The sequence below is a fragment of the Cololabis saira genome, chromosome 9 (genome assembly GCF_033807715.1).
Source record: "Cololabis saira isolate AMF1-May2022 chromosome 9, fColSai1.1, whole genome shotgun sequence".
Classification (NCBI taxonomy): domain Eukaryota; kingdom Metazoa; phylum Chordata; class Actinopteri; order Beloniformes; family Belonidae; genus Cololabis; species Cololabis saira.
Window position 1 is genome coordinate 29,418,178 of NC_084595.1, and position 12,910 is coordinate 29,431,087.

General features: G+C 38.7%; 2 protein-coding genes across 2 annotated transcripts; both read left to right on the forward strand.

Annotated features, from left to right (window-relative positions):
• Positions 1 to 201: 201 nt before the first annotated feature.
• On the forward strand, positions 202 to 6,133 carry gatc (glutamyl-tRNA amidotransferase subunit C). The gene is made up of 5 exons (XM_061729993.1): positions 202 to 467; positions 555 to 605; positions 5,040 to 5,209; positions 5,291 to 5,394; positions 5,538 to 6,133. The coding sequence occupies exons 1-5, from the start codon at positions 294 to 296 to the stop codon at positions 5,597 to 5,599; spliced, it is 561 nt and encodes a 186-aa protein (XP_061585977.1). The 5' UTR covers positions 202 to 293; the 3' UTR covers positions 5,600 to 6,133.
• A 1,690-nt stretch (positions 6,134 to 7,823) lies between these two features.
• On the forward strand, positions 7,824 to 8,862 carry LOC133451064 (polyubiquitin-B-like). Its single transcript, XM_061729994.1, has 2 exons — positions 7,824 to 8,116; positions 8,207 to 8,862. The coding sequence occupies exon 2, from the start codon at positions 8,219 to 8,221 to the stop codon at positions 8,693 to 8,695; it is 477 nt and encodes a 158-aa protein (XP_061585978.1). The 5' UTR covers positions 7,824 to 8,116; positions 8,207 to 8,218; the 3' UTR covers positions 8,696 to 8,862.
• Positions 8,863 to 12,910: the final 4,048 nt, after the last annotated feature.

Genomic DNA, 12,910 nt, shown 5'->3' on the forward strand with positions numbered 1-12,910 from the left:
ATCAGTTTTTTTACTGTTTGTTTTTGTCTTGTAACGGTGTTGTGAGGCATGTTTTTATAGATTTTGACAGGAGCAAGCGTTGTATGCGAGAAATTAGCGCACAAAGAAGAAACAGTAGCTGGTTCCGTGTTCAAGAAAGTCAGTCCTCCTCCTCCAGTCACGTGACCACATGTCACGTGACTGCCTGGTTAGCCAGCCCAGCTAAGCTAAGCCCCAGCTAGTTTAGCTCGTAAGGTTCCTGTGTGGGAAAAAAAAATGTGACTCTCTCAAATCACGGTAAACGTGTGGCAAAGATGTCAGCATTTCGTGTCGCTTTCTCCCCGACGACGGTATATCGGCCGTCATTTTGTCGGTTAATAAACCATGTTTTCTCACGAACAAACATGGGTAACCTCCACAGGAGACGCACCATGGCCTGCCTGCGTCTCCTGAACGCACCGCGTCTGTTCAGCTCACACCACCCAAAGGTGAGGTAACGTGTTCAGTTTAGCTCTACGAGCAGTCCATGTGAAACGGTAACCAGTCAAACTTGACTTTGGCTGCCTTGTCTGCAGGTCCCACAAGTGCCAACATGGTCACCAGCATCAGAGGACCAGCTTCCTGAGGTAACTCCTCATCCTTAAGGCGGATTTATGGTTCCGCGTCACACCAACGTAGGGTACCCTACGCCGTATGGCTATGAAGAAACATTACTTTTTTTATGTGTGTGTGTGTGTGTGTGTGATCTATACAAAAATACACATTCATTCAGAAGAGAAAATAACATATTTAAAAAAAAAAAGTTAAATAATGATATCATTTTTAATTATAATCTAATAATAATATAGTCTTGCTCATAATAATGCACACATTTTAAAAAGATAAATAAATCAATAAATAAAACAAAAAAAATCAAATACAGGAGGAAATAAAGAAAAAGAGTTTACTATGGGCTTGTGGAGATCTGTTTTAATATGGTAGTAAAGTAAGAAATGGATTCCAGGTTTCCTTAAAGACTAGGGGTGGCTATTGGGAAGGACCTCACGATACGATACGCATCACGATACTTTTATGCGATATAAAAAAACAGAATTGGGATGGAGTGTATGTAAATGATGTAAATATAGCTTATGATTCATTCATGACGCTATTGATAGATTTGTATGAAAAACACTGTAGACTCAGGAGTATTGCCAAGAAAAATGCTATTGACAAACCATGGATGACCAAAGGTCTACGAAATGCCTGCAAGAAGAAAAACTATTTATATAGATGTTTCTTAAAACTAAGGTCAAAAGAAGCAGAAGAAAGGTATAAGAAATATAAAAATAAATTAGTATGGATAATAAGAAGACATAAAAAGGAATACTATGGTGATTTACTAAATAAAAATAGAAACAATATAAAGGCTACATGGGGAATAATAAATGGTGTAATAAAAAATGATCAAATAAAATCAGCTCTTCCAAATTATTTTGTGAAAGATAACTATGACATTATTGACAAAACTGAAATAGTAAGCGAGTTTAATGATTTTTTTGTAAACATAGGCCCTAGTCTTGCAGCAAACATACCAACAATAAAAGACAATACAGATGAAAACACAATAATGGATAATGTGAATAGCATTTTTCTTGGTAAGGTAGAAAAAGAAGAAATACTGAATATTGTAAAAGGTTGTGCAAGTAAAGGATCTACTGACTGTGCAGATATGGACATGATATTAGTAAAGAATATAATTGAATTGGTTATTGAACCATTTACATATATATGCAATCTATCATTTTCAACGGGGATATTTCCTGATAATATGAAAACAGCTAAAGTAATTCCACTCTATAAAAATGGAGATAAACATGTTTTTTCCAACTACAGACCAGTATCCTTGCTTCCACAATTTTCAAAAATATTAGAGAAATTATTTGTAGTTAGGTTAGATACATTTATAGACAGATACAATATTTTAAACAATGGTCAGTATGGATTTAGAACCAATCACTCCACATCAATGGCACTTATGGAATTAACTGAAGAATTTTGCACTGCAATTGATAAGAGACATTTTTTTGTAAGTATTTTTGTTGACCTCAAAAAAAGCCTTTGATACCATAAATCATACCATACTTCTAAAAAAATTGAGCAAATACGGTATCAGAGGGGTGGCACATCAATGGGTCTCAAGCTACTTGGAGAATAGAAAGCAGTATGTGCAGATAAATAATGTCAAATCTGAATCACAATTTATTAAGTGTGGCGTACCTCAGGGGTCGGTTCTTGGGCCAAAACTGTTTATTTTGTATATTAATGATTTTGTTTATGTTTCCAAACTGCTCAAATGTATTTTGTTTGCAGACGACACTACTTTATGTTATTCTGGGGAAGATTTAACATATGTGTTGAATGTGGTTAAAAAGGAATTTAAAAAAATAAAAACATGGTTTGAGGTAAATAAATTATCAGTGAATCTTGAAAAAACAAACTTCATGATATTTAGTAACAGAAAAAGAGAAACAGACACTTCAATTAATATAGATGGTATTGAAATTAATAGAGTAAGAGAAACCAAGTTTTTGGGTGTCATGCTGGATGAGAATTTGAATTGGAAATCACATATCAATTATACAAAGATAAAAATATCAAAAACAATTGCTCTGTTACACAAAGTTAAGGATTTATTGGACAACAAAGCATTGTACATTTTATATAACACTCTGATTGTTCCATATCTGACCTATTGTGTTGAAGTTTGGGGAAATGCCTGTAAAACATATATTCAATCAATTTTCATTCTGCAAAAAAGAGCCATAAGGATAATTAGTAGAAAACGATATAGAGATCCAACAAATCCATTATTCCTTCAGTTAAATTTGTTGAAATTTCATGAACTAGTAGACTATAGTATTCTGCAAATTATGTTTAAAGCTCATAAAAAAACTTTACCAATCAACATTCAGAAAAGATTTGAAAAAAGAAAAAGCAAGTATAACTTAAAAGGAACAGAGATTTTTATAAAACCAAGATGCAGGACAAAATTGATGGAACGTTGTGTTTCTGTGAAAGGAATCAATTTATGGAACAATCTGAACAGAGAAAACAAAGAATCCAAATCTAACATTACATTCAAAAGAACAATTAAAACCTGTATGTTAAGGAGATATAACGAAAAATGTTGAGTTTGATTGACATACCCGTAGGCGGTGGTAATTTTATTTAATGTTATTTTAATTTTATTTTAGTTGTTTTTATTCACTTAGTTTTTTTTTTTTTTTATTATTATTAATTTATGTTATTTGTGAAAGGGGCAGATCAGATAAGATTCTTCTTCTTTCTGCTCCCTTTTCATTCATAAGTTAGCAACATTTGTATTTGTGTTTGTATTAAATTGTTTGTTTTTTGAATGAAATAAAGAATAAAATGAAATGAAATGAAATATATCCCGATATATCGCGATATTCTACATAGTTCACCGAAAAATTTAAAAATGCATTACACATCTTAAAATCCAAGTTGTATATATGTACATCAGATGATAGTGATAATGCATTGGACAGACTGAGTCAAAACAATTCAAACTTTCCATTTTAATTATGCAACATATTTGCATGAAAAACACACTGAAACACAATGAAAAGTGCAGTGTGTGCATTATTCTTAGATACAAAATACTCAAAATAAAATGCAGTGTCTCACCCACACTGAAATTGAAATCACAAAAATACAGTACAGCTACTTGCCCCTGACTTAAAATGACAAAAATAAAATGCAGTGTCTCACCCACACTGAAATCACAAAATAAAGTGCAGCTAGGGGTGGGCAAAAATATTGATACGGCAATATATCGCGATACATACATTGAATATCGATATTGTATCGGGAGACTATGTATCGCGATATATTGCCGTATCAATATTTTTGCCCACCCCTTAATTAAAGACCGACATATTGCTTTTGGTAGAGGCTGCCATTTTTCCATTAACATGAATTCTGTGAGAAGGTTGGTCCAGTGGTTGATGTGTAACGATTGTTTTGATTTCCAATTTAGCAGAACTGTTTTCTTGGCGATAGTTAGAGAAATGAGCAGCGGGTTACTGTATCTGGTTGGGAGATTGATTTATGTGAAACATTACATTTTAAGAGTGCCTATGGTCTGACAAAACGTAAGATTTTAGATGTACCAATAAGGAAAATAGAAGAAATATGACTGTAATGTATATTGTGGCGTTGCTAGTTAGTATTCTGTATTCTCGTTTTAATGTACTGTCTACACTTATATTGTTAACAAAAAACGACTAAATGCACAGTTTGAAAACATAACACCATCTCTTAGTCTAATATAAACATGCATGAGAAAACAAACCGCGAATAATTAGCTAATGCTCTCCATAACAGAACCAGGGAATGTGTTCATTAGCTACACAAGCAACAAATTATATATATTTAATCATATACTGGAGTATCATAATAGACTATTTGTTTGTCCTCGGCTCGCATTTCCATTGCGCCTCTTTTGATACTTGGCCGGGGGTCATGTTCTGGGTCTCTGAAAAGTGCCTTGAAACAATTTCTATTGTAATAAATGCAATAGTAATAAAATAGAATTTGGTAGAATTCCCTTTACATAAGGTTTCACCATCATGTTGGTAGGAAATAATGAGTCATCTGCAGTAAGGTGGAGCATTGTAAGGCAAAAATAGAGGAAAGGAAACAGAAAGTATGTGAGGGTGTGACATCAGGTGAGCAGGTAGTTAGAGTTATGTTTACTGGATATAAAAATAACTCTGTGTGTACGTCATACACACAAGGTTCATGCATGGGATTTTATCTGTTGTTGATATCTGCCAATTAGTTCTTCCCCTACCAACGTCACATGGCTATGAGGAAACAGTTCAGAGATTACAAACCCTGAAGTTGAGACATGGGTCATGAGTCAAGTAATGAATTTATTAATTATTTATTTCAGGTCTAAATGCTTCTTACTCCTAGTAAAAGGTGTTTTTAAGTAATGATAGATAAAAGCTATAACATATTCCTTTGAAAGCAAGACACTATTGATTTTGCAGGCTGCACACATCCCTGCTGATCTGGTGGACAAGCTGGAGCGACTGGCCTTGGTGGATTTCCGCACCAAGCAGGGACTGGCCTGTTTGGAGAAAGCCATACGGTTTGCAGATCAGCTTCATGTTATTGACACTTCAGGGGTAGAACCAATGGATTCAGTTCTAGAGGACAGGTAGCGCACATTCAGTTTTGATATCTTACTTTCATATAAAATTAGCAGTACAAAGCTTATTCGTTGTTTTTATCCATTCAGGGCTTTATACCTCAGGGATGACAAAGTAACTGAAGGCGACTGTGCTGAGGAGTTGCTGCAGCTCTCCAAACAAACAGTGGAAGAATATTTTGTTGCACCACCAGGTATGAAAACCCTAAATATGTTTACTTTTGACCACCACTGTTCTCAATTGATGTTCTGAATAAAATGTTTTTACACATTTCTTTTCATACTGTTTTGTTTTGTAACCGCAGGATCATTAACAACATTTATTTTTATGTGACAGGAAATATTCCTCTACCTAAGAGGGAGGAGAGGACTGCTATGCTGAAACACTCAGAGTTCTGATGTGCAGAAACTCATCATCGCTATTTTTGTTGGTTTTTATATGAAAGATTGGGTGTGGCTGTCGTGAAATCAACGAGATTATATGGCTGCAGTGTTTGCTGAAAGTTGAGGACATAGCTCCTAACTTTGCTTATCTATATCTAAAAACAGTGTGCAAGAAACTATCTAATGTCCAGCAGGTGTCACATTTAGCTACAAAAAACTAAACATTTCCAGGGTTTCAGTTTCAATTGGCACCCATGTTTAAGTTTCACTACCATTTTACAAAAATAATTGATCAGCATTGCAATGCCTGATGTATGAGGATTAAGGAAAATAGCTAAACGTTTCTGATACACACAAGTATCTTTATTTAATGTCTCTTTTATTTTAAGTCCATTCTTTCAAATCATTGTTGTATTTATACATCTAGTGTCCATTTCCACTTAATGATGACCTCCTGAATGTCTCATATGGCCTTCCTTTAATTGAAATCACCATAATTGTCAAGAATTTCACACTAAAGATGATCGGAAAATAAAGTTATAATCAGAACTTTGGTGGTGTTATTTATTAATATCCTGTCATCATTCAACTCGTGACTTCTCAGTATTTTCATATAAATCTTGGAAAGTGCTCCACCAATATGAAGTATACTTCATATATATAAGTATACATAAGTATATGTGCAAATACAACAATAAAGTGCAGCTCATAAAGATATTGATCATGGGCGAAACTTAACTGACTGTTTTGGCTTGGAGAAAACTACTTTCATGGAAGAAGAAAGTGCAAAGTACAGAGGAGCAGTAGCTGCATCATCATCCCTCAACCATCGTACCTGACATCACGTATTGACATTCCTTTTTTTTTTTTTGTAAAACAAATGTTTCTAGCCATTGGAGAGTCTGGCGTAAGAATTTCCTCAGACGTTAATTGCTGGGAAAATTGGGATCAGTCTTGGATGGGAATAAGCTTTAACTTTAGAACTCCAAAATGGTTGGAAATGACTATAGCTCCCCCGGCTCTGACCTGTTTGACCTGCTGCCTTCAGGAAGACGCTACAGAGTCATCAGGTCAAAAACGAACAGACTTAAAAACAGTTTTTTCCCCAAAGCCATAATCGCCCTGAACAACATGTGAATGTCTTCGTTACTGTTTTTTACCATGCAATACTTATCCCGGACTATCTGTGCAATATTCCACTACATGTGTATATACTATCATCTGTAAATAGAATCTCAGGTCTTCACCATTCAAATGCACCTTAACCTTTTTTTATATTTTCTATATTATTTATATTTCTTATTGTTTGCACTATTGTTCTTATTTGTCTTGCACTGGAGAGGTGATGCTGCTCTAATCTCACTGTACCCAGGTACACTGACAAAGTATTCTATTCTATTCTATAAAACCCTTCATAGATTGCTGGGGTAATTGCTGATGTCCTTCCTTTTTGGGATTGTGTTAACACAGCTAAATGTAAAATCTATTTTTATAGAGGCAGTCACACCTGTTGAGGATCAATTAATCAGGTGCACTTGATTAACAGTATCTGAATGCTACATAACCATCTTAGTTTGCAGTGGAAGCAGTAAAGGTGTATTTAGGTTTCTACACCCTGCTTCTGCATTTTGACCAAGTGTTTGTTATATAAACAATAATGTAGTGAAATTCGTGATGTGTTTTTGATTATCTGATGTGGACTTACTTAACTTTGAGATCCGATAAGCATTTTTAGTGTTCTAATATACATAAAACCTTAAAAATTAAACAGGCTGGACTTTTTCTTCCAAATGACATTACATTTTGCTGAATACCTCTTTGCACTGATGTTATATGGAAGATGTTCTTGGTCGACAATATTGAAACTTTGTTTTTTGGTACTTTTAAAGGATAAAGATAAAGGATTGTCTGTAATTTTAAGCTATTTAAATGTGTATTCCAAGTAATTTGAAGGAAAAAAGTAATTTGGAGTCAGTTACCTTGCTCGCTACATGCAGAAGACCTCAGAATTTTGTTTAAGACAATATGTTTAAATTTTAATTAAAAAAAAACAAACTATGTCATACAGTGCCTGTGTATATATATATATATATATATATATATATATATATATATATATATATATATATATATATATATATATACACACATATATTTATAGGTTAATATTTACCTTTTGTATGTTTTGTTTCCAATTAATGATCTCACAATCATCTCAAAGTTCATTTAGTCATCATCATTATCATGTGATTCAAGTTTCTATTGTCCTGGATTGACCCACCTCTGCTCAACCTGTCTGTTTAAATATGTTTGTAGAAAACATTACAGCAGTGTCATGTTTGGAGAATAGAAACCGAAAGTTATTGATGCTGAGACGGAAAACGAATGTTAAGAGAAGGGGAGGGCTGTGATGCGCTGCTGCGGCTCTATATAAACAGCTGAGAGAAACTTTCTGGACAGCTGAGCATCTTTGTTTACCTGTTGGAGATTCAACGTTTACAGAGAGGTTATTTTGCTGAAATTGGTTAAAAGGTAAGAAGCTTTTCTCACTAGTTCTTACCAGATAATCACTTATTATACTTTTCTTGATTATTGAAGTAATTAAATTATTTTATTCTCCAGACGACGGTCATCATGGATATAACCATCACTATGCTGAATGGGAGGTCGGAGACACTGAGGGTCAATCCGAACAGCACAGTTGGCTCTCTGAAAAAGCTCATCGAGAGCAAACTGGAGGTCTCTGTTTCCAAGCAGAAACTTGTCTACGAAAACGGCCAGAGGATCTTTCTGAGCGACGACTCCAGGACGCTCAACTCGTACGGGATACCACCCGACTCCCGGATCCACCTGCTGGTCACCGAGCCAGTCCCGCCCAAAACCATCCAGGTGTTCCTCAAAAACGAGAAGGGTCAGACCAGCACTTACGACATCACAGTCGACGAGACTGTGGAGAAGTTCAAGACTCGAGTGGAGCACCGAGAAGGAGTGGCGGTGAGCCAGCAGAGACTGATCCATGAGAGCCGGGAGATGAGCGGGGGAAAGCTGCAGGACTACGGCGTGAGGGAGCACAGCACCATCTTCATGACTCTCCGTCTGAGAGGAGGATGAACACTTTTACACCCATTCATTCACCTTTTACTTCTTCTTCTTTTACTTTTATTCCGATACATTCCTTTGCATAATTTTATTTATTTATTTTCAATGTGTCATTACATTTATATGTCTACAATGACCACAGGAGAGCATATCAGTGATTTATTTTAACAAATACATGTTAATCGTGTTTTTTCAAAAACTTTAATAAAGTCTGTGATGAAAATGTCACATTTCCTGTTGTTTTTTCCTCAGCTCAGTAGATGGAGGTCACATCAATATCAGAATCAGAAATACGTTTATTGCCAAGTAGTTTAACACACACAAGGAATTTGTTGTGGTGATGGGTGTAATACAAAAGAGCAAATAATATTAAAAGAAAAAATGTACAACATGTTTGTTTTAGCCCTGCGATGGACTGGTGACCTGTCCAGGGTGTAACCCCTGCCTCTCACCTGAAATGAGCTGGGATAGGCTCCAGCAGACCCCCGTGACCCTGAAAAGGATAAAGCGGGTATAGATAATGGATGGATGGATGGATGTTGGTTTTAAAGTGTCGCAGTAATGAGTCTGTACAAAGGTGACCTGGGATGTGCGTTAATGTGACGCATAAGGTCAGGAGTGGAGTCTTTACGTTAATGTAACGTAGAGTGGGGTGGGGGGCAGTCCGTGGTAGACGGGGGAGAGGGGGGTCCGGGGCCTTGTTGATGAGACCAGCTGCAGTCGGGAAGAAACTGTTTATATGGCGTGAGGTTTTAGTCCTGATGGACCGCAGCCTCCTGCCAGTGGGAGAGGTCTGGAACAGTTTGTGTCCGGGTTGGGAGAGGTCTGCCACAATCTTTCCTGCACGCTTCAGGGTCCTGGAGGCTTGCAGGTCCTGGAGAGATGGAAGACTGCAGCCAATCACCTCGGATGATACGCTGCAGCTGCTCCTGTCCTTTACAGTGGCAGCATACGGTGTGCGTCGCAGCGTACCCCTACGCCGTAGGCTCTGCGTTGGCGTAACGCGGAATCATAAATCAGCCTTTAGATTGACAGGCGACAGCATTGTAACGGAAGAACGACAAATGTAGCGTATTTACATTAAAAAAAAAAGTCTGACCAATCCAAGGGCCCCTCCACACGTGGGGCCCCTAGGCTGCAGCCTAGGGAAGCCTGTGCATTAATCTGTGCATGCGTACCAGATGGTGATGGAGGAGGTGAGGATGGACTCAATGATGGCGGTGTAGCACTGCACCATCATTGTCTTTGGCAGGTTGAACTTCTTCAGCTGCCGCAGGAAGTACATCCTCTGCTGTGCTTTTTTGGTGAGGGAGGTGATGTTCAGCTCACACCTGAGGTCCTGGGTAATGATGGTCCCCAGGAAGCGGTAAGACTCCACAGTGTCTGCTGGGGAGTCACACATGGTGATGGGGGCCGCTGGGGCTGCGTTCCTCCTGTAGTCCACAATCATCTCCACTGTCTTTAGAGCGTTGAGCTCTAGGTCTTACCTCACTGACCGTCAACAGTTTGTCCAACTAAGGAACCATAAATCCGGGTGCACGGGTGTCACAATGGGTGTCCCCCAGGGGTCAGTACTGGGTCCACTTCTCTTCACCATCTACCTCCTACCCCTAGGTTCAATTCTCCGTCACCATGGGGTCCATTTTCACACTTACGCCGATGACACTCAGATATATATCTCCTCCAACCCCACCGCTGCCATTCCTCCCGCTTCCCTCACCACCTGCCTACACAACATCAATACCTGGATGAGCAATAACTTCCTAAAACTCAACGGCAATAAAACGGAGGCTCTTCTCATCGGCTCCAAATCCACCCTCACCAAGTCACAATCCTCTCCCGCCCTTCCCATCATCATCGACGGCTTTCCGGTACCCTTTTCCCCCCACGTCAAGAGCCTCGGCGTCATTCTGGACAGTACACTCTCCTTTGCACCTCACATCCACAACATCACCCGGACTACATTCTTCCACCTCCGCAACATCTCCAGACTCCGTCCAGCACTGTCCCAATCCAGCACCGAAATCCTGGTCCACTCATTCGTCACATCCCGTATCGATTACTGTAATGCTCTCCTCACTGGCCTCCCAACCAAACTCACCAACAAACTACAACTCATTCAGAACTCGGCCGCCCGGATCATCACCCGCATCAAGTCATCTGACCACATCACCCCCGTCCTTATCCAACTCCACTGGCTCCCAGTCCAATACCGTATCATTTATAAAAACCTCCTCCTCACCCACAAAGCTCTTCACAACCTAGCCCCCACCTACCTCTGTGACCTACTGAAAGAATACACCCCCTCCCGTACCTTCCGCTCAACCTCTGCTGGACTTCTTTTCACTCCCACCTCACACCTTAGCAGCATGGGTGCCCGAGCTTTCAGTTGCTCGGCACCCAGACTCTGGAACTCCCTCCCCCCATACATAAGACAAATAGACTCCATCACCACATTCAAAACGCAACTCAAGACTCACCTGTTCAAACTTGCCCATTCACTTTGACCGGTCACCACACACTACTTCCCACCATACTGTTGCGTTATCTGTACTGTTGCTCCTCGGTTGTCTATTGTATGTATTGTGTATGTGTGTATGTATTATATTTTCTATTGTATTTCCATTGTATTTCCTGTATTGTATTGTTTTGTTTTTATTCTGTAAGGTGACCTTGGGTGACGTGAAAGGCGCCGCTAAATAAAATGAATTATTATTATTATTATTATTATTAGGTTGTTCCAACCGCACCGGGTCACCAGCTGGTTCACCTCCCACCTGTAGGCGGACTCATCACCATCAGAGATGAGTCCAATAAGGGTGGTGTCATCCCCAAACTTCAGGAGATTGACAGACTGATGACTGGAGGTGCAGCTGTTGGTGTACAGGGAGAAGAGCAGAGGAGAAAGAACGCAGCCTTGAGGGGATCCGGTGCTGATGGTCAGAGTGTCAGAGACATGTTTTACCAGCTTCACATGTTGCCTCCTGTCAGACAGGAAGTCTGTGATCCACCTGCAGGTGGAGTCAGACAAGTTCAGCTGGGAGAGCTTGTCCTGGAGCAGAGATGGGATGTTTGTGTTAAAAGCAGAGCTGAAGTCCACGAACAGGATCCTGGCGTAGGTTCCTGTGGAGTCCAGGTGCTGGAGGATGAAGTGCAGGGCCATGTTTACAGCATCGTCTACAGACCTGTTGGCTCTGCAGGCGAACTGCAGGGGATCCAGTAGTGGGTCTGTGATGTTCTTGAGGTGTGACAGCACAAGGTGCTCAAAAGACTTCATTACCACAGAGGTCAGGGCGACGGGTCTGTAGTTGTTGAGTCCTGTGGACCTTGCTTTTTTACCACAAGAGTAACAAAAACAAAAGCTTTCCCATTTAAACTACTAATTGTAAAAACAATGATATAATTCCAGTAGGTTTACTAGCATTTTTCAGTCATTTAATTCAAGTATTATTATATAAGCTTCAGGCAGTACTGTGTAACAATAAAAAAAAAAAAAAAAATACAGTCAAACTGCTACAGCAGCATTTTATAAATGAATTAAAATTGTTGTACAGTGTTAGGAATACATTTATTTTAGCCTTTGCAGGAGTTGCAGACAACTAAGAGATAGATTAAAAAGACCCAAACATCATTTGTGTGTTGTGGCCTGGCTCACACTCACACACAGGCAAAGCCTGTATGATATGGAAGTATCACACACATTTATGTAGTTTAGCTCTGAATCGCTTGAAGTAGATTCTCTTATCTCAACCAAACAGCAACGAATGTTTGCAGCGAAAGAAGACGAAGAGAGCCGAGTGATTCAGATTCAGAATCAGAATCAGCTTTATTGGCCAGGTTTGAACATTGTCCAACAAGGAATTTGACTCCGGTACTTTCGCTCTTTGGTAGTAAAAATAAACAATAAACAAATAAACAATAAACAAATGTGGTATTTCTATGTACAGTATAAACATTTTAAAGGTGCAGCAGTTTGAGGTAGTGAGAAGGACAGTTCTGAATAAAAATAAGAATAAGTATAACCTATTTACAATTTTAACAGAGAAATTATACAAAAAATACAAGAAAAAAATTATACAAAAGAAATACAAAGGTGAGAGGTGCAGCAGAGTGAGGCAGACATGATTATTAAAGAGGGGGGCTAGATGATTTTTTGTGTTTGGTTACTGTGAGACTGTTAGTTGTGAGAGTTCATCAGAGCAACCACTTGCGGGAAGAAACTGTCCT